At 41.2% G+C, this 24,889-nt stretch overlaps 1 protein-coding gene, 1 long non-coding RNA gene and 1 pseudogene across 9 annotated transcripts in view; 1 reads left to right on the top strand and 2 right to left on the bottom strand.

Moving 5' to 3' along the window:
- The window catches only part of LOC110990533 (uncharacterized), a 270,020-nt gene that overhangs the window by 188,229 nt on the left and 56,902 nt on the right, over window positions 1–24,889 (top strand). The window lies entirely within an intron of this gene.
- On the bottom strand, window positions 10,446–15,282 carry LOC147797883 (E3 ubiquitin-protein ligase TRIM33-like; annotated as a pseudogene). The gene is made up of 2 exons (XR_015426667.1): window positions 13,983–15,282; window positions 10,446–12,688 (listed from the first exon to the last, which is right to left on the bottom strand). The product of XR_015426667.1 is annotated as an E3 ubiquitin-protein ligase TRIM33-like (transcript).
- Window positions 18,909–23,792, bottom strand: LOC147797882 (E3 ubiquitin-protein ligase TRIM56-like). The gene is made up of 2 exons (XM_087142141.1): window positions 22,410–23,792; window positions 18,909–21,138 (listed from the first exon to the last, which is right to left on the bottom strand). Exons 1-2 carry the CDS (start codon window positions 23,716–23,718, stop codon window positions 20,516–20,518), a joined length of 1,932 nt encoding a protein of 643 aa, XP_086998267.1. The 5' UTR covers window positions 23,719–23,792; the 3' UTR covers window positions 18,909–20,515.

Raw genomic sequence — 24,889 nt, 5'->3', positions numbered from 1 at the left:
GTGACTGATTATTTTATATGTTAAAAGTAGGTCTATTTAAATCAGAAATCATTGGAGAATTTATCAGCACTTATTCAAATGATCTCTTTTTGAGATAAGTTAGCTCACATGAAGCTCTGAACCAGAGTGTACAAAATGTGCGACACACTCGAGTTTGGCATTTTGCTCATAACACCAGCGGTCATGCGGCCAGTTCTTTGGTCGCTACAGGTATAGCGGTTTGGTTGCTACGGGTACTGTCCTCCGACACTCAAAACTACAGAATCTCTGGGTGAAGTGCTATAAAAAGACTGAATATCTGTAATGAGTAATTCTCACCTCTATAGATATTCTTTCAAGTTGAACAACAAAAGCTGCAGTGGGACTGATTCCAGACAAAAGCCATTCTCTCCAGGACATCATTCAGAAGCCTCTCGATCCTTTCCTCACTGACACTGTTCTGTTTTCTTCAAGACAGCTTTCTCTATTCAATCACTGGCTTGTGTCATGTCCACGAATTCCTCCCTTTTCATCTCTCAAAGTCAAAGCTCAGAGTCTACTGCGGCAGATAATTTTGATTTCCCTCGTTTGTTAAAGACTATGTATTTATTTTATCCAAGAAACCTCCTAGAACTGATTCAAGGTCAGGCTTGAAAGAAACCTTACCCCCAAAAATACCCGGTTTTGGCATTTATAAGATTTTTTAAAAACGTGTTTGAAATTTGATTTACAACAAGTTTAACAAACGTGCTGTTGATTCTTTTTAATACAAACGAGCCCATTTTGCGTAGTGAAGTACATAAACGGCGCGTATTTTTAAAGTCTTTTATAGCGTTTTGATCGATCATTGTCCTCATTTTAATTAAGAAATGGTTTACTGGCAAATGATATTATAGGGGGTAATGGCTTGTGGTTATTTGTTTGGTAGTGGTTGGGGGTTAGTTGAGGATTACGCTGTTAATTAATTGTTATTTTTTGTTAATGGTTAATGGTTGGTTAAGTTAACATGGTAAACCGGTATGGTTATCGGGGTAATTTACGGTTCATGGTTGATGGTTGTTTGAGGTTCACATGGGTAAATGGTTGCGGTTAATGTGGTTGTTATTTACTACACGTATTGGTGGTTGAGGGTTGGTTGAGGTTAATATGGCTTATGGAGGGTGATTGATGGGATTATTTTCGTGGCTTTGAGGAAATGATCTCAAAATACTATTTACTGACATGACCCTCAATTGATGCATAGCGAGTTAGTATATCAGAAAGAACAGAACTGGCTTGTATTTTAGAAATAAGCCAATATCACGTTCAATTCGTTCCCCGTGGTATGCAGGCTAACGCTGGATTATGACAGTTCAATGATCTTGTCTGATCGTAGGGTCCATTGTCTTACTTCCAGTTCAAATGGAAGAATCTTGTTGCATTGAGTTTGATTATGCAGGCATCTTCACTGCAACATTCTTCTTCCGGGCTCCATGTGGACCCTTTGTGGCCTCTGTGATGTGGGCTCTACGTAGACTCTTTGTGGGCTGTCTGTGGGCTCTATGTGGGAGTGTTGCTTCCAGTCTCCCTCGCCGATTGAAATCAATTTGCACAGGAATAATCTGTAAAATAACAAAAATAAAATTTTAAATCATTCCCCAAATCCTCAGTAGCTCTAATTTAATTAAAGGACTCTGGGACAGAACCTTACACTCCATCCCAATTTTATCTTAAACGTCAACAGCTTCATAAATTTGAGAATTTGAGATGCCACATCTACTTCGGTTCAATCCTTACTAAAGGACTCTGCAAGTTTTTTTTTTTTGCCAAAAGATAAACTTCCAATCTTTCTTTAAAAATTCTCCACAAAATGGCTTCATAACCCTCTGTGTAAAAGAAAAGCACACGTAATTTGGTAAGTATACATGACCTTTGACCAATAGTGACTGCTTTTGCACTTGTACTTGCACGACAACTGATGACAGACAACGAACCTAACTAAACGAATTTCACAGCAAGGAATCTATATCTGGTTTCATGTCTTCGCGTCCGTGATGGTGTACTTGCCAGGTCTCTAATTTCGCTACCTACTGTGTAGTCCGAGTGGTTTTCTGATTGGCGAGTTCTACATACGGACGCCACTTAACACCCTGTGCACAAACCCTATGGAACTGTTCAGAAAATTCCTGTGTTTTCTTAGTAAACGACTAGACTCTTTCCCTTCTAAATTGAACTTTTCTGTTTGTTGTGTTTGCTTTCTGATGGCTAATAGGTCATTGCAGGCAATAATTACTGGGAGTATGGCAGCATGCAACATCGGACATGTTAAAGGAATGCATCCAACTTCAAACCAGAATGTAAGGCTATATACTTCCCAAATTATCTTTGCTTCCTTGGGACGTCTTCCTATTACCTAAAGGGTTGTGTGGACGACTTTGGAAGAAAACGTGGAATTTTAAGAATTCCGTATCCAGCCATCACTTGAGGACACCCTTGTCATAAACCTCACAAGACTGGTCCGAAAATTCTAAATGTTTTCCAAGTCAATCCTTGCTAAATTTGACGTTTTAGACATATTATCACTTTATAAATGCTTAATAGACTGCCAGAAGGGAAAATAAGTGATTTCCGTATATTTTGGAACCTGAACCCCAAACATAGCCTACCAATGTACCACGATTAAGTGAACAAAGTACAATCGAAATTGAATTTCGTGTTAAACCTGCCGGTGTTCCATCTTTAATTAGTTCAGTTTACTCTTTAAACAGTAAACTGTGTCAGTTCTACTCAAAAATGGCATACTTACTTTGACTGTAAAGATGACGTAGTTAAACTGAACCTCCTTCCACGATGCCCGCGAATTTATGAATGCGCGTCACCCCACGTGAGAATTTCATTGTTATGCAGTTACACTGGTTCCCTTCCTGCATTCACTCTAACTTTGAATTCATTGCGGCGGAAACCAATCATTACACGGTTGAAATTTGATTGATTGGACACTCAGTTTGTTGAATGAATTTTAATAAAGGCCTCATAGGCCAGATCTTTCATTTATTTGTTTTTAAAATGTCGAATTTATTATAAACCCACAGCTTGGAATTAGAATACCGGTAGTTTACAAAGAAAAAACAGCTTGGAAATTCTTTAATTCAGTGCTGGCATCATTTCAATTGTTACACTTTCTTACTGTTACATTTTTTCAATTTGCAGATTTAAATTTTTGTAAAAACCTTGGGAGCAAAATTGTCACGATTATTTTTAACAGGAACGGAAGAATCAACGAATTGTACCGCTCGAAAAACGCTTCTACAAATTTGATCACATCAGATCATTGATTCCATCAGACGTCCTGTTTCACACGTTTCCATCGCAAAAGCTTGCTGGCGTTTAGTGAACGCCTTGAACAGTAAGCAGTGTCGAAACCCTCTAGACATTCTAGATTATTGTTACCTAACACATTCCCTTAGATGTTTAACAAGGATTCCTGAGATCTCGATCACACAATGGCCAACACAAAGGCGGGGATGGGTTCTCTCTATTCCATTTATTGCTTCGTTTGTAGGTGCTGGTCCCTAATAGGACGGGAACGAGTGCAGGTTCAGCCAGAAGTTTCCGTCTTACAGACATCCAAGAACATTCTGACCAGTATAGCAGGTAGTGATTTGGATGGAATCCTTACGGTTTTTTGATAATGTAGAAATTAGCATATATCAATTCCCATCGCGACAACACAGTCACATGGCAACATTGTCACATGACAAACCGTACAGGTTTGCAAGCGACATAATAGCTGAATTATTATATCGTAATTTATGAAATAATGAATTAGACCCTATACAACTGCTTCAAATCGTTCGCTGACTCTGGACAGTGCTAATAGTCGCTCCTCCCTCGATTTCTGCAGTTAGGCCTATTAGTGTCAAATCTGCAAATGAAGAGATGTCTTCCATAACAGATGAATGTAACCGTCTAAATGCCACACTGGAACAACAAACAACATAATACTGAGGGAAGAGAAACTCCTTTCATGTTTGTTACTTTGTTAATTTCCATGGCGGTCAGTATTCATTCTCAAATCCAGGCTTTGCTTCCCAAATTCAAATGTTATTATACTCAATCTCACAAGGATTTCCTCCCAGCAAAGTACTTTCTATATTTTAATTTTATTTTAAAACGTATTGAAGTGCAGGATCGTTCTGCTGTGGAGTATGCATACATTTTGTGAAATCTGTATACAATAAATTCTTTCTTTTCCAAAGGCCCTTGCTTGTCTATGGCCGAACGCAAATATCTAGATTCACCGTGCGAAACAACCAAACAACCAATATGCATGGACCAATATGCAAGGAAATACATACATATATCCTTGGTATTAGGTTACATGCTTCCTGTAACCAAACTAAATCCCTATAGTAAAAAAAACAAGGTTCCGTGAGGCGTACTGATTATCAGAAATAGAAAACATTTAGTTCACGTAAATTGTTGGAAAATAACAATAAATACGTAACCATTTAAAAAACGCCATCAATTCAATTTTTACCCCATTAATCGTGACCCCCTAATGAGTAAAAAGATCCTGCGTTTCCCCGCCCACAAAAAAATCCCTTCTTGGCCGTTCGCACTCCCAGGCTGATCTGATGACGTCATAAGCAGAACGCCCACATGTACAGTGTACATGTATATTGCATGATTGCACAGAGTAGGCCTAGATGCAATTGAAAATGCTTCGTTCAATGCTGTTTGGCCCACTAACAAGTATTGTGCTAGCTAGGACTGTGTCTTTTAATTTCTACCTTGAACCGCTGCATTTAACCCTGGGTCAACTCAACGCCCTAGTCTTTTTTTTCCAATTTCTTAATACAAAAGACTTTACGGTCAAATGCAATCAACTCTCGTTTTTGCCTACCTCTGTTCCTGCTGAACAACCTAGTTTAGTCACCTTTAACGTCGGGGGTTCCCCTTAGCTAGAAAACAAAATAGTGGAGTTGGCCTCTGGCCGACTCCCATAGGAATTGTGTATAAACTCTTGTTCCATGGCCCCATGGGAATATTATGCTGAAGCAAAGGCTTGCCAGGGCTACCCAGGGCTAGCTGGCCAGCAAATTTGTTGCTTTGCAGAGTCTATCCTAAAACCTTAAAATGGCCTAGGGTGGATCCCATTTGACATTCTTTCCGATATAACTGCAGTGCAAATTGCTGCGCCTGGAGGATTTTTAGTATAACTCTTTACCGTCATTTCTCACATCACCTTTACAAAAATCGAACATGCCGTTCTTGCACAGAGTGTATTTACCCGAAACAGTTCAGCCAAAATTGTATACTGTTTTACCACTGTGGTGCACATTGCAAGAGGGATGACTCGCATGAAGCCACTAACTTCAAATGACCGGAGCAAATAATTATAACACGACTGAGATACAACTTCACGATAAATTGTGTAATGGTAAAGAGTGGGTGTAAACTCATGTCAGATTTTTTAAAATTGGCTTTTTTCACAAGCCGTCGTGGGCAAAGTGGTATAATGCACGTCGGGCAGGGGAAAAAATCCCAAACTAATTAACATTTCCCCGGCGCAAACCTATCCTTGGAAAAATCAGGCTTGGCATAGCCGAGTTCGTAGAGGGGGGGGGGGGTAAAATACGCCCTCCTCCAAATTGTAAGATTGGCTAAAATAAACCAGCACATTTAGGGATAAGGTCTTTCATGTCATCGCAATCCTTGCCATCCTTCTTGATCCAGCACGTCGCCTCGTCACGATCCTGGCCTCTGTTACAACATCACCCACACCTAGCCTGAAACCTGGCTGGAACTTCAGAAATCCAAGCCCCTTGTCTACCCTGGGAATAGTTTGACCTGCCAACAATTTCAAGTCTTTGTTGATTGTTGCGTAGAGTGAGAGGAACTCACTATCCGCTGCCGTCCTTGTCACCTCTCTTGCTGTCTCCAATGAATGCTGCATTCTCTCTGATGTCAAACTCATTTTTTTCTCATATTCTGCTAGTTTTTGAAGGCGATCGCTTTGGATACATTTGATTTTGTCGATGATCCGATTTTCTTGAGCCGAGACATCTGCTTTTATCTTGGTTGCCCTGTCCTGCACTTCTGTCATGACTGTCTTCACTTGAATATCCAAGTCATACTTCATTCTTGAAACTGTCTCGTTAGATTTTTGGAGTTCGTTGAGGAGTTCTTCAAGGGGAGGAAACAAGTCAGCTAATAACTGTTTGTATGTCAGTACGGCTTCCTTTCTTTCAAGGTAGGTATGTTCTGGTTTACAGTGATTAATAACGGTACAGTCTCGACAAATCAACGTTTCACACGTTGTGCAGAAGAATCGCGTCACTTCACCCTCGTGGGTTGAACACGTTGGACAATATTTTTCGGACTTCTTGGTCATTTCTATCTTCCCTTGACGAATTTCCTCTAATGGGGGTATAGTGTGATTTGCTGAAACAACAGTCCGTAGCTGTGTACTTCGACAACGTGAGCAGATATTCTGTTGACAGTCCAGACAGCGATGCGTTGCCTCATTGCCATCATCACATGTCTCACAGAGCAGCTTCGTCTCACCCGAACACACCAACTTTTCCTGTAGTTCAATCTCCTCAACCAGACCGATCAGATAAAAGTTGGTTTTCAGGCCTCTAACCCCCGCCTCCGGAAGTTGTGTCTCTTGTCGACACACGGGGCAAGGAATCTCTGTACAGCCCTGGTGCTTCGTGCTGCAGTATGTCAGCAGACATTGCTCACAGAAACTATGCAGACAGTCCAGTATCTTGGGTCGTTGGAATCTCTCACTACAAATGGGGCATTCGAGATGATGTCTGCTGATCGTCTCCAGAGCTGAACTCACTGCTGATCCTGTAGCCATTTTCTGGTTCATAGAAAACCATTAAAAGGTCTTGAATTAAATGAAAATCAACATTATTCACCATCGATAAATGAGAACGTGCAGATGAGGTCTCTCCTAATGTGTTTGAAAACCATGGGAAAAATACGCTCAAACATACTTTGCATAACTTTCCTTGTTTTACAATTACTGTCAGGGTAAATCCCTGTAGGTCAATTAACCAGAGCCCCGGCAGATTTTCCTGTAGCAATATGCCTTCGGCAAGCAGGGTGCTGACTAAAGCTCTGGTTAAATTTAAATTCATGATAGCCATGAAGTGGGGGGAGGGGTTGTCTGCGTCCTTGGCAAATAAAAGAAGCTGTGAGGGCGACACCCGTCATATGCAGCAAGGTATAAGACGGAGAGAAACCCCCCACCCTGCTTTGTGGTTGGTCATTGTCTCGCAGGAATCTGGGGAATTCCTTTCAGACATCTTGGGGGATGCGTTAAGTGACAATAATCTGGAATGTGTATAGGGATTGGACATGTTGGGGGTACCCCTCGGTCTCGTTTCTTGTTGGGTATAGCACCCGTTCATCAAAATGATTGACCATTTTTGTGCATTTCCTTATACAGACATTAATCTTCACATGTATTTTTTAAAAAACGTTTTAACGTTTTCATACATAAATGACCTATTAATAATACACAGTTGTGTTGGGCAACGCCTAACGGCGCTGGGATAATTTGACAGCCCATCTCCATTTACCAGAAGATGTGCAATGCTCATCAGACACCCACTTCCCCCAACCTCGACAGTGTAACGCTCATAATTATATAAACTTTAAACTCCAGTTTAGTCGAGTATGTCCATACGGTAATCATTAATTGATGAAGCACTGAATTGATTGGTGGATTGGCCCTGCCATAACTTCTTCCACACAGCTGAAAATCGAATGAGGCTGAGGTGAGTTGAGGTGTCTCTCTCAACCCATCGGCCATCGCGTCAATAAGATACAAACGACTTTGGTTAAAACAGGGGTAATCCTCCCTCCTTCTTGAAGTAATTGCTGACACGCCCTCCTCTTCCCCTACTGTCATAACTATGCTATAGTCATATCCTGCCCTTTACATTTTGTGATGGAAAATGCATAACATCACCACAATACAACATGTCCACCAGTCCACTGTCCCTCTTCTCCTTTGCCAAGCATCGACCACTGCACTTTGATTCGCCATATATAGGTTGTCTTAAATGCTGTAATTCTACTCACCGCGTTGAATGAACGTTCATAAAGCGTCCGTGTTTGTCAGCCTTAAAAATGTTGCCAAGATTGATCGCTCTTTGCAATGAGAATTATTTTAGCGATTTACTTCCTGGAACATGGCGTTCAGAGTAGGTCTACTTGTATGTGCGTGGCTACACACGTCTGTGAATTGACTCAGGAGCGCCACTCACTACGTATACAATAATGTCACAGGTTGGTGACCTTCAACTTCAGTTGGATGAGAAGTTGGCTATGAAATGATTGGCTATGGCTAGCAGTATCAAACAGGCTAATATGAAATGGCTGCAGCCCTAAGGCAGTGGCTTGCATAAGCACATTTGTTATTTCACACCGCAGCCGTAAGACTAGGAAACTGGATACGGACATTGTTCAGTCACACGTCACCGCACCATTACCCCGGTACTGTGTTGATTGTCATATGTTTCAGATAAATTTAAAAAAATAAAGCAGTGTAAAAAGGGCGCCCATAGAGGTTCCACAAAGCTCTATCATTTTTCCAAAATACCAACTGAGCCTTTTCGTCAGCGTGAGCGACTGCCTGGGGAGAATCACAACAACACCACAGACAGTAATTCAGATAAACAAAGACGGCCCACGGGAACAGTCGTTTGGAACTATTTTATTCTTGAAGACAAATCTCACCTGTATCAAGGAGGGGTCTTGTACAATAAATGAATCGATTAAATGAATGTGTACGTGATGACGTCTGGAACAACAAACAACATAAGACTGATGGGGAAAACGTCCTTTGTGTTTTTACTTCAACGCTAATTCATATTGCAGGTCAGTAATCACTCTCAAAAAAGGTTTCCGCTCTCTGAAATTCACATTTTACTCGAAGGTTCATTCTACGTTTAAAAATGTATAATGTTTTGTTACTAAGGAGCAGGATTATTCTTTCATGAAATTTGTTTCTTTTTTCCAAACGCCCTGACTCGTCTTGTACCTATCCCAGTCACCTTGCCCATCAGCCTGTGCAGTGTAATTGGCGGTTTTATACTCGCCAACATTCCTTCGTCAATCAGTACTTTATCTTACAGCGTTCAAAACTGGAGTTACTGCTACAACCTCAGCAAATCAACCCATCTGTAAAGAAAGAAGCGCCATCATAGCTCAACATTGTAAGATACGAACATGTCCTGTGATTTTAATTGAGCTAACTACGGAGTTGTTCGTAAAGTCATTTACATTTGCCAAGTGTTTAATTTTATCCTCAAGACTACATCTATTCTATAGGTCTAGCTATACATTGTAAAATATACTAATCAATTTATTGCAAGAGTTGTGCAACAACAGTTGCTTCACTTAACATTCAGAAGTCAGCTTTACTTTTAACTAAACTGAATCAGTTGATTTGTGAAGACGTTTGGTTAGATTGTTCCGTTACTGCAAAGAAAAACTCGCACCCGTACGAGAGTTTTGACAGTTTAAACTCGATGTGTTTTTGGAAAATGGCGCCGACAGGGTGTGGTGTAAAGTAAAGATACACAATCAATGTATGGGGAACAGTATAAAATAGACCGTCGCTGTTTTTTACGATACGTTTCTAGGTCTGAAGCTGCAGTGACACAAACTTCAACTTCCGGCTTTGTCAATTCAGTCTCCCTTTTAACTCCAATTCAACTATTTGTACACGTAGAGAAACTATTTGTTTCTTGGGACTGACACTTCGTACAGTCGGATCGTAATAACGTATATTAATGCAGTGTGATCGGCCACACTGCACCTATTGGTTGGAATGGTAATCTTGAGTTGGGACAACAATCGTACTTGGGTGTGACCAGATTATTCATTCTTTGTCGATCTCGCAAAATGACCCACAAGTCTCTGAATTTCGCTCTTAACGCTCCAGCAAAGTTCCTTCAGACCTAACGCTCCGGATCTTGGGGCTTGATTGCTCTGGAAAACCAGCATTCTGCGCAAAAGGCCAAGCTCTTTCCTGAGGTCAGTTTGTTTGTATTTCCGTAACAGATCGGCTACCAAAAACAAAACTAAAGGCGTATTAATATTTACACAGGCTTTACGTTCGAGATACTCTCTCTACGGATTTCAATTTAGTTGCCAAGTACTAATGTGACAGGGAAGAAAACGGATATCTAGAATTATAGGATCAACATGGTTTAAATGGGACGGGACAGGGAAACCATTCTCAACGTGAATGCAACAAGCACCGGACGTGGTATGTAGACGTAGAGAGACACACAAGATGTTGCTTGTAATACTCAACTTTGATGTATTGACCCAACTAACTACCCGGGGTACAGTCATACATACATGTAGGCAGCCTCAGAAACTACAGCCTAGAAGGAAGAAATTCCACTTCTTAAAGGAAAAAAGTATTAAATGAAAGCAGTCGATGTTCAAAGCTCTTCTATCAAACACATAATACGTACATTTTATTCATACTGCAACAGCAATGTTATTTTATCACAAAAGTCATTAATTACCCAAGAGGGTTTTCCTTTAGACTGTACGATTTCGTTACTGACAGCCCAGCCAGATCATATGTCATGCGCAGACAAACAACCAGGAGCAATTAAACAACCTCAATTATGGCACCCTTTAACAGCTCTCTCATAAACTTCCTGGAGAGCTGTCGTATTACGGATCTGGTTCTTGATACGTCCCCAAGACTTCTTGATTACTGGTAACGTACGGCTTACTTCACATCACTACATAGTACAAGGGGCAACTATACCACCATACGGATAATCCAGTAAATCTGTCCACTGTCAAAACTAGTCTTGGGACTTTTTTTGTCTGGAAGAGGTTTAGATGCGTGTTCAACCCTTCCTTGTGTAGGAATGATTCAAGGAGGTCAGCCGAAAAGTAACAACTTTACCCATGGGTATGCAAATAACCGTTACAATGTAAATTACCTACATCATGATAAAGATTCACATTTAAAAAAATGAAAAGGTCATGTTGCCTTCAAATAATACTCAGGCATAGTCTTTGAAAACGTTTATATTCTGTAAGTGGAATATTGTTGCTGTCAGTAATTAAAACTATGTAAATAAAATCCACGAAAATTAAGCAATTTGCCAAGAAAGCTTTTTATAACCTAAATTTCATCTTGCTTTTGCTTCTGCCACCAAGAAAAACATCATTTAAATCTCTAACAAAAAAATCATTTTATATTTGAGTTCATTTTATATTTGAGTTCAAAAGAAAACGAAATGATTTTTATTTTGAAAGGAGTTGCAAAGGAAATGAATCAATATAACTCTCCTCCAAATAGTGATATTGGGCCTCTTTTAACGAGGTATCAATTTGTAATATACATTCAACCGCAAATAAGAATAAGGCGGTTCAACACAAAGGGAGAGTTTAGCTATGAGGGGAATATTCCTCCAAACGTGAGTTCCACATCGACTTTTACAAATGTACTTCACTATTTAAATGATGAGACCTTCGCTATCCCACTACTCACACAAAGTAAACTTTTGAAAACATTAAAATTGTATGTAAATCTCAATGAGAACAATTTGACTTCACATATTATTTTTCAGTTTTTATACTCTCCTCAATTTGATAATCCCCTGCAAGATGTTTGCATTAAAATGAGTCTGATTCTTTTGATGAGACGAGCTAACAACTTCCCCTATCTCCTGTGAGCGCTCACGGTAGGCATAACCTCACCAATATTGGGATACATTTACTACTGTTAAATGGACTATGAAAATAATTCACATGTCGTGAGAAAATATAGTTAACAATGGAAAACTAACAAAGGAAATTTGTTTAAATGATAAGCACTTTATGTAGCTCCCATACTTTTGAATCCCATCTCAGTGAAATTTTAATGTAGTTTGCTTTCCTCTTCTGCTATGCAGTAAGCCTACGCAAACCTTTGTGGATATAGTTTTCTATTTAAAAAAAATAAGTCATGAAATTGAATGAAAACTTGTACACAGCGCAACGTTTCCGACTAATGCTACTGCTGTTTCCTCCCGAAGAAAGCGGAAGGAAATCGACTTTTTGTGTTACATTAAACAAAGTCATAAATCTTCACTGAGTAGCAGTCTGCAACTGCCAGTTGCCCATCTGCTGTGAATGTGATTCCCATGGGCAAGTGCAGACCTTCTGCGATGCAGTGGAGAAAGCCACCTTGAGGGTCATAGTGGTGGATATGACCGGTCCTCTTGCCATTTTGCATTGCAACATAGACGCCTGTGCTATCTGCACATACAACAACACCGGAGTCTAACTACCTCACCATCGATGGTAGGTTTGATGGTGAACAGTGTATCACCATTCCCATCAACAACACCAACTAACTGTTCAAGGTCACTGATTACGACTCGATCATTTGTGTCAACAGCCACATAACGAGGTTTAATCTTGACTGGGATGGTGCTCCTTAGTTCTCCATCAGTGGGGCTGTGTTCGCTCAGTACCATTCTCTCAATGTCACCTACCACAATGGTCCCATCTGTCTTGACTGCTTCACTCTGGAGGTTCACTTCGGTCTTACCGACCTCACTCGGTGGCACTGTGGGGAACTGGAAAGCCAGCGTGTTGTCCTTGTCAAAGACTTTCACGTGGGATGCGTTCTCCTCAACAACCACCAAGCGATTGCCGGTGCGTGTAGCTGCAACGCCACATGGCCCTGTTTGGAGTTGAAAGACAAAAAGAAAAGCATTAACCAATCACCCACGTTCATGAAAAGTTATAAAGCCAGAGACTTAGGATCAACCCTTGTCCCTTCCTCGACAAAGAGATCCCGGGAACCCGGAATTATTATGAAACAATCAACATAAAGTTCCTGAAGAAGTTTCAAAGAAGCGGCTAAAGGTCTAGCTACGTCCATGCACAGCAAGTGAACAAGGATTCATGTAGAATGTATATTGAAGCCTCCCCCTCCCTGTTTAGCGAGTCCGTGGAATTTGGAATTTTTCCTTCCCTCACGACAATAAGCCCAGCCGAAGCCCCTTCTCAACCTTCGTTGTTGCCAGGCTTGCGTTAAATATTCATAATATTATTACATTAGAACACGCGGTCGTGTGGCAACGAACTTTAGGAAAAGAAAGTAAATTTTCCGTCAAAATAAGGAGCAAGAGGGCGTTCTCCTCGTTACCGCCAACTACCTGTGCTGCATAGCATTTAAACATGGATGAATGAACGCTGGCAAATAGATACTTTACAAAAACAGAAATGCCCATTGAGCCTTTACGGGAGGAAATGTTGATCATGAACCATTGTGCAGATGCAACGTGTCCAACATTTGTTGCAGTGAATTCGAAGCGCATATCTGTTTTGTCGTTATGTGACATATATTTGCCCGAATGATAAAAAAATGTTTGATCCGGAATTGAGGTTCACTGGATTTGTTTTTAAGAATCCAGGTATTGTACAATTTAGCCGCTGTGTAGTCTTTTTGGGAGAATAAAATTCTCTAAATAAACTTTGCTGCAATATCTGGAAAAATGAATATGCCGATCATTTTTTTCTGTCCTAGAGCCTCCTCCGTCTGGGTACCATGTGACTCTGCCAAAAGCCTTTAGATTTCTTATGTGTCTTGACACCAGTGGTGTATCCAGCGCGGCAACTTGCCCCCAACCGACGGGTTGTTTAGTCTGTTTGTTTTAGAATACGCCATAGGTGAGCAGGAAGAAAGTAATCAGTGTATTTACAAGTATATATCAAACATGAACAAACCCTTAGAAAAAAAACTCACGAAATTGAAGCAAGGGAGTAGGGACTGTGAGTAGGCCTAAGGCTTTCGACATTTTGTCTTCCTACCATCATGTTGAAAAAGCATTTTGCTTTTGAATTTGCCCCCAACACACACATCAGGCAGGATACACCACTGTTTGACATCGTAATTCCAAAATAAATCATGAATTATTTACGATAAACAAAGCACCAGTGTATCGCTGTGAGCAGTTTTTATCCAAACTTACATCTTTCCATCGGGATTGTGCTTTTCTGGTTACCATCGATGCTGCAGATCACAACTCGTTTGTTCAAGTAGTCAGCCACTGCAACCTCATCAGGCTGACATGCAGCAATGCCACAAGCCCATTTGAACTCTCCTGGACCGCTTCCCTTGCAACCAAACACACATCGCTGCTCCCACTTTCCTTCCGTCACCACCTTGCCCAGACTGATGTCACCTACCCCCTCACTCGGCTTGAACTTCAGAAATCCAAGCCTCTTGTCAACTCTGGGAATAGTTTGACCTGCCAACAATTTCAAGTCTTTGTTGATTGTTGCGTAGAGTGAGAGGAACTCACTATCCGCTGCCGTCCTTGTCACCTCTCTTGCTGTCTCCGATGAATGCTGTATTCTCTCCGATGCCAAACTCATTGTTTTCTCATATTCTGCCAGTTTTTGAAGACGATTGCTTTGGATATTTGTGATTTCATGGATGATGCAATTTTCTTGAGCAGTGACCTCTGCTCTTATCTCAGCTGCCTTGGTATGCACTACTGAAATTACGTTCTCTACTCTGATATCTAGGTCGTGTTTCATTTTTGAAACTATCTCAAGAGATTCTTGGAGTTCATTCAGGATCTTCTCGAGGGGGGAAAACAAGTCAGCTAATGACTCTTTGTATGTTGAAGTGGCCTGTTTTCTATCAATGTATGCGTGTTGCGGTTTGCAGTGGTCTATCACAGTACAATCTCGACAGATTAATGTCTCACAAGTTGTGCAGAAGAATCGCGTCACTTCACCCTCGTGGGTCGTGCATTTGGGATGGGTTTTTGCAGATTTGGTTTGCAATGTTATCTTCCTTTCCCGAATGTCTTCCAGAGTAGATACTGTGTGACACTGTGAGATAGCAAATCGTAGATGCATTTTCCAACAAACTGAACAGATGTTCTGTTCGCAATCCAGACAGCGATGCGTTGCCTCATTTTCTTGAACGCAAATCTCACACCGCAGCTTCGTGTCACCCGGGCACGCCAACTTTTCCTGTAGTTCAATCTCCTCAACCAGACCGATCAGATAAAAGTTGGTTTTCAGGCCTCTAACCCCCGCCTCCGGAAGTTGTGTCTCTTGTCGACACACGGGGCAAGGAATCTCTGTACAGCCCTGGTGCTTCGTGCTGCAGTATGTCAGCAGACATTGCTCACAGAAACTATGCAGACAGTCCAGTATCTTGGGTCATTGGAATCTCTCACTACAAATGGGGCATTCAAGATGATGCCTGCTGATCGTCTCTAGAGCTGAACTAACTGCTGATCCTGTAGCCATTTTCTGGTTCATAGAAAACCATTAAAAGGTCTTGAATTAAATGAAAATCAACATTATTCACCATCGATAAATGAGAACGTGCAGATTAGGTCTCTCCTAATGTGTATGAAAACCATGGGAAAAATACGCTCAAACATACTTTGCACAACTTTCCTTGTTTTACATCAATTACTGTCAGGGTAAATCCCTGTAGGTCAATTAAACAGAGCCCCGGCAGATTTTCCTGTAGTAATATGCCTTCGGCAAGCAGGGTGCTAACTAAAGCTCTGGTTAAATTTAAATTCATGATGGCCATGAAGTGGGGGGAGGGGTTGTCTGCGTCCTTGGCAAATAAAAGAAGCTGTGAGGGCGACACCCGTCATATGCATCAAGGTATGAGACGGAGAGAAACCCCCCTGCTTTGTGGTTGGTCATTGTCTCGCTGGAATCTGGGGAATTCCTTTCAGACATCTTGGGGGGGTGTGTGTTAAGTAACAATAGTTTGTAATGTGTATAGGGATTGGACATGTTGGGGGGTACCCCTCGGTCTCATTTCTTGCTGGGTATAACACCCGTTCATCAAAGTGATTGACCATTTTTGTGCATTGCCTTATACAAAAATTGAGCTTCACATGTATCTTTTAAAAACGTTTTCATACATAAATGACCTATTAATAATGCACAGTTGTGTTGTGCAACATCTAACGGCGCTGGGATAATTTGACAACCCATCTCCATTTACCAGAAGATGTGCAATGCTCATCATACACCCACTTCCCCCAACCTCTACAGTGTAACGCTCATAATTATATAAACTTTAAACTCCAGTTTATTCGAGTATGTCCATACGGTAATCATTAATTGATGAAGCACTGAATTGATTGGTGGATTGGCCCTGACATAACTTCTTCTACACAGCTGAAAATCGAATGAGGCTGTGGTGAGTTGAGGTGACTCTCTCAACCCATCGGCCACCGCGTCAATAAGATACAAGCGACTTTGCTTAAAACAGAGCTACTCCTCCCTCCTTCTTGGGGGGATTGCTGACACGCCCTCCTCTTCCTCTACTATCATAACTATGCTATAGTCATATCCTGCCCTTTACATTTCGTGATGGAAAATGCATAACATCACCACAATACAACATGTCCACCAGTCCACTGTCCCTCTTCTCCTTTGCCAAGCATCAACCACTGCACTTTAATTTGTCATATATGGAGTGTCTTAAATGCTGTAATTCTCTACTCACCACTTTGAACAACGAACAACGTCGAATGAACAACGTTCATTAAGCTTCTATGTTTGTCAGCCTTAAAAAAAGGTTGCCAAGATTTCTCGCTCTTTGCAATGAGAATTATTTTAGCGATCTACTTCCTGGAACATGGCGTTCAGAGTAGGTCTACATGTGTGTGCCTGGCTACACACGTCTGTGAATTGACTCATGAGCGCCACTCGCGACGTAAACAATAATGTCACAGGTTGGTGACCTTCAACTTCAGATGAGAGGTTGGCTTTGAAATGATTGGCTATGGCTAGCAGTATCAAACAGGCTAATATGAAATGGCTGCAGCCGTTAGGCAGTGGCTTGCATAAGCACATTTGTTATTTCACATCGCAGCCGTAAGACTAGGAAACCGGGTACGGACATTGTTCAGTCACACGTCACTGCACCATTACCCCGGTACTGTATTTATTGTCATATGTTTCAGATAAATTTACAACAATAAGGCAGTTTAAAAAGGGCGCCCATAGAGATTCAACACAAATCTAAACATTTTTCAAAATACCAAATGAGCCTTTTCGTCAGCGTGAGCGACTGCCTTGGGAGAATCACAACAACACCACAGACAGTAATTCAGATAAACAAAAACGGCCCACGGGAACAGTCGTTTGCAACTATTTTATTCTTGAAGACAAATCTTACTTGTATCAAGGAGAGGTCTTGTACAATAAATGAATCGATTAAATGAATGTGTAGGTGATGACGTCTGGAACAACAAACAACATAAGACTGACGGAGAAAACGTCCTTTGTGTTTTTACTTCAACGCTAATTCATATTGCTGGTTAGTAATCACTCTCAAAAAAGGTTTTCGCTCTCTGAAATTCACATTTTACTCGAAAGTTCATTTTACGTTTAAAAATCTATAATGTTTTGTTACTAAGGAGCAGGATTATTCTTTCATGAAATTTGTCTCTTTTTTCCAAACGCCCTTACTCGTCTTGTACCTATCCCAGTCACCTTGCCCATCAGCCTGTGCAGTGTAATTGGCGGTTTAATACTCGTCAACATTCCTTCGTCAATCAGTACTTTATCTTACAGCGTTCAAAACTGGAGTTACTGCTACAACCTCAGCAAATCAACCCATCTGTAAAGAAAGAAGCGCCATCATAGCTCAACATTGTAAGATACGAACATGTCCTGTGATTTTAATTGAGCTAACTACGGAGTTGTTCGGAAAGTCATTTACATTTGCCAAGTGTTTGATTTTATCCTCAAGACTACATCTATTCTATAGGTCTAGCTATACATTGTAAAATATACTAATCAATTTATTGCAAGAGTTGTGCAACAACAGTTGCTTCACTTAACATTCAGAAGTCAGCTTTACTTTTAACTAAACTGAATCAGTTGATTTGTGAAGACGTTTGGTGAGATTGTTCCGGTACTGCAAAGAAAAACTCGCACCCGTACGAGAGTTTTGACAGTTTAAACTCGATGTGTTTTTGGAAAATGGCGCCGACAGGGTGTGGTGTAAAGTAAAGATACACGATCAATGTATGGGGAATAGTACAACATAGACCGACGCTGGTTTTTACGATACGTTTGTAGGCCTGAAGCTTCACTGACACAAACTTCAACTTCCGGCTTTGCCAATTCAGTCTCCCTTTTAACTCCAATTCAACTATTTGTACACGTAGAGAAATTATTTGTTTCTAGGGACTGACAGTTCGTACAGTCGGATCGTAACAACGTATATTAATGCTGTGTGATCGGCCACATTGCACCTATTGGTTGCAATGGTAATCTTGAGTTGGGACAACAACCGTACTTGGGTGTGACCCGATTATTCATTCTTTGTCGATCTCGTAAAATGACCCGCAAGTCCCTGAATTTCGCTCTTTACGCTCCAGCAAAGTTCCCTCAGACCTAACGCTCCGGATCTGTGCGCTTAAATGCTCTGGAAAACCAGCATTCTGCGCAAAAGGCCAAGCTCTTTCCTGAGGTCAGTTTGTTTGTATTCCCGTAACAGGTCGGCTACCAAAAACAAAACTAAAGGCGTATTAATATTTACACAGGCTTGACTACGAGATACTCTTTCTACAGATTTCAATTTAGTTGCCAAGTACTAATGTGATAGGGAAGAAAACGGATATCTAGAATTATAGGATCAACATGGTTTAAATGGGACGGGACAGGGAAGCCATTCTCAACGTGAATGCAACAAGCACCGGACGTGGTATGTAGACGTAGAGAGACACACAAGATGTCGCTTGTAATACTCAACTTTGATGTATTGACCCAACTAACTACCCGGGGTACTGTCATACATACATGTAGGCATCCTCAGAAACTACCGCCAAGAGGGAAGAAATTCCATTTCTTGAAGGAACAAAGCATTAAATGAAAGCAGTCGATGTGCAAAGCTCTTCTATCAACCACAGACTACGTACGTTTTATTCATACTGCAACAGCAATGTCCCTACACCTCAGATTTTATCACAAGAGTCATGAAATACCCAAGAGGGTTTTCCTTTTTAGACTGTATGATTTCGTTACTGACAACCAGATCATATGTCACGCACAGACAAACAACCAGGAGTAATTAAACAACCTCAATTATGGCACCCTTTAACAGCTCTCTCACAAACTTCCTGGAGAGCTGTCGTATTACGGGTCTGGTTCTTGATACGTCCCCAAGACTTCTTGATTACTGATAACGTACGGCTTACTTCATATCACTACATAGTACAAGGGGCAACTATACAGCCATACGGATAATCCAGTAAATCTGTCCACTGTCAAAACGAGTCTTGGGACTTAGCTTTTTTATTTGGTAGAGGTTTAGATGCGTGTTCAACCCTTCCTTGTGCAGGAAAGATTCAAGGAGGCCAGCCGAAAAGTGACTACTTTACCCATTGGTATGTAAATAACCGTTACAATGTAAATTACCTACGTCATGATAAATATTCACATTTAAAAAAACCAAAAAGGTCATGTAGCCTTTAAATAATACTCAGGCATAGTCTTTGAAAAAGTTTATATTCTGTAAGTGGAATATTGTTGCTGTCAGTGATTAAAACTATGTAAATAAAATCCACAAAAATTAAGCACTTTGCCAATAAAGCTTTTTAACCTAAATTTCATCTTGCTTTTGCATGTGTCACAGAGAAAAACAAAAACTTTCCCTAACAAAACTTTCATTTGAGTTCAAAAGAAAACGAAATGATTTTTATTTTGAAAGGAGTTTCAAAGGGGACTGAATTAATATAACTCTCCTCCAAATGGTGACATTGGGCCTGTCTTTAACGAGGTATTAATTCGTAATATACATTCAACCGCAAATATGAATAAGGCGGTTCAACACAAAGGGACAGTGCAGTTATGAGGGGAATATTCCTCCAAATGTGAGTTCCACATCGACTTTTACAAATGTACCTCACCATTTAAATGATGAGACCTTTGCTATCCCACTACTCACACAAAGTAAGCTTTTGAGAACATTAAAATTTTATGTAACTCTCAATGAGAACAATTTGACGTCACATATTATTTTGCAGTTTTTATACTCTCCTCAATTGATAATCCCCTGCAAGATGTTTGCATTCAAATGAGTCTGATTCTTTTGATGAGACAAGCTAACAACTTCCCCTATCTCCTGTGAGCGCTCACGGTAGGCATAATTCACCAATATTGGGATACATTTACTACTGTTTAATGGATCTATGAAAATAATTCATATATCTCGAGGAAATATAGTTAACAATGCAAAACTAACAAAGGAAATTTGTTTAAATGATAAGCACTTTATGTAGCTCCCATACTTTTAAATCCCGTCTCAAAGAAATTTTGATGTAGTTTGCTTTCCATTTCTGCTATGCAGTAAGCCTACGCAAACCTTTGTGTATCTAATGTTCTATAAAAAAAGAAGTGATGAAATTAAATGCAATGTTGTTCACACCGCAACATTTCCGACTAATGCTACTGCTGTTTCCTCCTGAAGAAAGCGGAAGGAAATCGATTTGTTTGTGTTACATTAAACAAAGTCATAAATCTTCACTGAGCAGTAGTCTCCAACTGCCAGTTGCCCACCTGCTGTGAATGTGATTCCCACGGGCCAGTGCAGACCCTCTGCGATGCAGTGGAGAAAGCCACCTTGAGGGCCATAGTGGTGGATATGACCGGTGTCACTGCCATTATGCATTGCAACATAGACGCCTGTGCTATCTGCGCATACACCAGTACAGTGCCTAACTACCTCACCATCGATGGTAGGTTTGATGGTGAACAGTGTATCACCATTCGCACTAACAACCCCGACTAACTGTTGTTTACAGTCACTGATTACGACTCGATCATTGCTGTCAACAGCCACATAACGAGGTTCAATCTTGACTGGGATGGTGCTTCTGAGTTCGCCATCAGTGGGGCTGTGTTCGGTCAGCACCATCCTCTTGATATCACCAACCACAATGGTCCCATCCGTCTTCACTGCTACACACCGGAGGTTCACTGCGGTCTTACCGACCTCACTCGGTGGCACTGTGGGGAACTGGAAAGCCAGCGTATTGTCCTTGTCAAAGACTTTCACGTGGGATGCGTTCTCCTCAACAACCACCAAGCGATTGTCAGTGCGTGTAGCTGCAATGCCATATGGCCCTGTTTGGAGTTAAAAGACGAAAAGAAAAGCATCAACCAACCAACTACGTTCATGAAGAGTTATAAAGCCAGAGACCTAGGATCAACCCTTGCCCCTTCCTAGAGAAATAGATCCCAGGAACCTGGAATTATTTATTATGAAGCAATCAATATGAAGTTCTTGGAAGAAGTGACAAAAAACGGCTTAACGTTTCGCTACGTCCATGCATAGCAAGTGAACAAGGATTCATGTAGAATGTATATTGAAGCCTCCCCCTCCCTGTCTAGTGAGTCCGTGGAATTTGGAATTTTTCCTTCTCTCACGACAATAAGCCGAGCCGGAGTCACTTCTCAACCTTTGTTGTTGCCAGGCTTGCATTAAATGTTCGTAATATTTATACACTAGAACACTCGGTCGTGTGGAAACGAACTTTAGGAAAAGAAAGTAAATTTTCGCTCTTCCTCATTACCGCCCACTACCTGTGCTGCATAGTATTTCAACATGGACGAATGAACGCTGGCAAATAGATACTTCACAAAAACAGAAATGCACTTTGAGCCTTGACGGGAAGAAACTTTGATCATGAACCATTGTGCAGATGCAACGTGTCCAACATTCGTTGCAGTGAATTGGAAGCGCATATCTGTTTTGTCGTTATGTGTTATATATTTGCCTGAATGTTTACAAAAATGTTGGATCCGGAATTGAGGTTCACTGGGTTTTTTTTTAAGAATCCAGGTATTGTACAATTAAACCGCCGTGTAGTCTTTTTGGAGAGAAGAAAATTCTCTAAATAAACTTTACTGCAATATCTGGAAAAATGAATATGCCAATCATTTTTTTCTCTTATAGCCTCCTCCGTCTGGGTACCACGTGACTCTGCCAAAAGCCTTTTGATTTGCTATGTGGCTTGACACCACTGGCGTATCAGCGGTGGCAATTTGCCCCCAACCGACGGGTTGTTTAGCCTGTTTGTTTTAGATTACGTCATAGGTGAGTAGGAAAGAAAGTAATCAGTGTATTTACAAGTATTTATCAAACATGAGCAAACCCTTAGAAAACAGAAATTGAAGCAAGGGAGTTGGGACTGTGAGTAGGCCTAAGGCTTTCGACATTTTGTCTCCCTACCATCATGTTGAATAAGCATTTTGCTTTTGAATTTGCCCCCCAACACACACATCAGGCAGGATACACCACTGTTTGATATCGTAATTCCAAAAGAAATTATGAATTTATTTACAATAAGCAAAGCAGCAGTGTATCGCTGTGAGCAGTTTCTATCCAAACTTACGTCCTTCCATCGGGATTGTGCTTTTCTGGTTACCATCGATGCTGCAGATCACAACTCGTTTGTTCCTGTAGTCAGCCACTGCAACCTCATCAGGATGACGAGCAGCAATGTCACAAGCCCAATAGAACTTTCCTCGGCCGCTTCCCTTGCGACCAAACACACATCGCTGCTCCCACTTCTCTTCCGTCACCACCTTGCCCAGACTGATGTCACCTACGCCCTCACTCGGCTTGAACTTCAGAAATCCAAGCCTCTTGTCAACTCTGGGAATAGTTTGACCTGCCAACAATTTCAAGTCTTTGTTGATTGTTGCGTAGAGTGAGAGGAACTCACTATCCGCTGCCGTCCTTGTCACCTCTCTTGCTGTCTCCAATGAATGCTGTATTCTCTCCGATGCCAAACTCATTGTTTTTTCATATTCTGCCAGTTTTTGCAGACGATCGCTTTGGATATTTGTGATTTCATGGATGATGCGATTTTCTTGAGCAGTGACCTCTGCTCTTATCTCAGCTGCCTTGGTATGCACTACTAAAATTACGTTTTCCACTCTGATATCTAGGTCGTGTTTCATTTTTGAAACTATCTCAAGAGATTCTTGGAGTTCATTCAGGATCTTCTCGAGGGGGGAAAACAAGTCAGCTAATGACTCTTTGTATGTTGAAGTGGCCTGTTTTCTATCAATGTATGCGTGTTGCGGTTTGCAGTGGTCTATCACAGTACAGTCTCGACAAATTAACATTTCACACGTTGTGCAGAAGAATCGTGTAACTTCCCCCTCGTGGTTTGGACATTTTGGACAGTATTGTTCAGGCAGCTTTTTCACTTTAATCTTCCCTTGACGGATTTCCTCTAATGGAGGTATTGCGTGGCTCGACGTGGCAGCGATCCGTAGCTGTGTACCTCGACAACGTGAGCAGATATTCTGTTCACAGTCCAGACAGCGATGCGTTGCCTCACTGCCATCATCACATGTCTCACAGAGCAGCTTCGTCTCACCCGAACACACCAACTTTTCCTGTACTTCAATCTCTTCAACCAGACCAATCAGATAAAAGTTGGTTTTCAGGCCTCTAACCCCCGCCTGTGGAAGTTGTGTCTCTTGTCGACACACGGGGCAAGGAATCTCTGTACAGCCCTGGTGCTTCGTGCTGCAGTATGTCAGCAGACATTGCTCACAGAAACTATGCAGACAGTCCAGTATCTTGGGTCGTTGGAATCTTTCACTACAAATGGGGCATTCAAGATGATGCCTGCTGATCGTCTCTAGAGCTGAACAAACTGCTGATCCTGTAGCCATTTTCTGGTTCATAGAAAACCATTAAAAGGTCTTGAATTAAATGAAAATCAACATTATTCACCATCGATAAATGAGAACGTGCAGATTAGGTCTCTCCTAATGTGTATGAAAACCATGGGAAAATACGCTCAAACATACTTTGCACAACTTTCCTTGTTTTACATCAATTACTCTCAGGGTAAATCCCTGTAGGTCAATTAAACAGAGCCCCGGCAGATTTTCCTGTAGTAATATGCCTTCGGCAAGCAGGGTGCTAACTAAAGCTCTGGTTAAATTTAAATTCATGATAGCCATGAAGTGGGGGGAGGGGTTGTCTGCGTCCTTGGCAAATAAAAGAAGCTGTGAGGGCGACACCCGTCATATGCATCAAGGTATAAGACGGAGAGAACCCCCCCCCTGCTTTGTGGTTGGTCATTGTCTCGCTGGAATCTGGGGAATTCCTTTCAGACATCTTGGGGGTGTGTGTTAAGTAACAATAGTTTGTAATGTGTATAGGGATTGGACATGTTGGGGGGTACCCCTCGGTCTCATTTCTTGCTGGGTATAACACCCGTTCATCAAAGTGATTGACCATTTTTGTGCATTGCCTTATACAAAAATTGAGCTTCACATGTATTTTTTAAAAACGTTTTCATACATAAATGACCTATTTATAATACACAGTTGTGTTGTACAACGCCTAACGGCGCTGAGATAATTTGACAGCTCATCTCCATTTACCAGAAGATGTGCAATGCTCATCAGACACCCACTTCCCCCAACCTCTACAGTGTAACGCTCATAATTATATAAACTTTAAACTCCAGTTTAGTCGAGTATGTCCATACGGTAATCATTAATTGATGAAGCACTGAATTGATTGGTGTATTGGCCCTGACATAACTTCTTCCACACAGCTGAAAATCGAATGAGGCTGTGGTGAGTTGAGGTGTCTCTCTCAACCCATCGGCCATCGCGTCAATAAGATACAAACGACTTTGCTTAAAACAGAGCTACTCCCCCCTCCTTTTGGGGTGATTGCTGACACGCCCTCCTCTTCCCCTACTATCATAACTATGCTATAGTCATATCCTGCCCTTTACATTTCGTGATGGAAAATGCATAACATCACCACAATACAACATGTCCACCAGTCCACTACCCCTCTTCTCCTTTGCCAAGCATCAACCACTGCACTTTGATT

The sequence above is a fragment of the Acanthaster planci genome, linkage group LG10, assembly GCF_054643075.1.
Source record: "Acanthaster planci isolate LZ-2023a linkage group LG10, COTS_SCS, whole genome shotgun sequence".
In the NCBI taxonomy this organism is placed as follows: Eukaryota; Metazoa; Echinodermata; class Asteroidea; order Valvatida; family Acanthasteridae; genus Acanthaster; species Acanthaster planci.
Note: the sequence above shows the minus strand (reverse complement) of the source record. Positions and strands in the feature narration are given on the sequence as shown.

Coding starts and splice junctions, on each gene's coding strand:
- LOC147797882 (XM_087142141.1), bottom strand. CDS start 23,718: ATGAACCAGAAAATGGCTACAGGATCAGCAGTTTGTTCAGCTCTAGAG. Junction 21,139..22,409: donor CACAATCCCGATGGAAGGAC/GTAAGTTTGGAT, acceptor AACTCCAAACAG/GGCCATATGGCATTGCAGCT.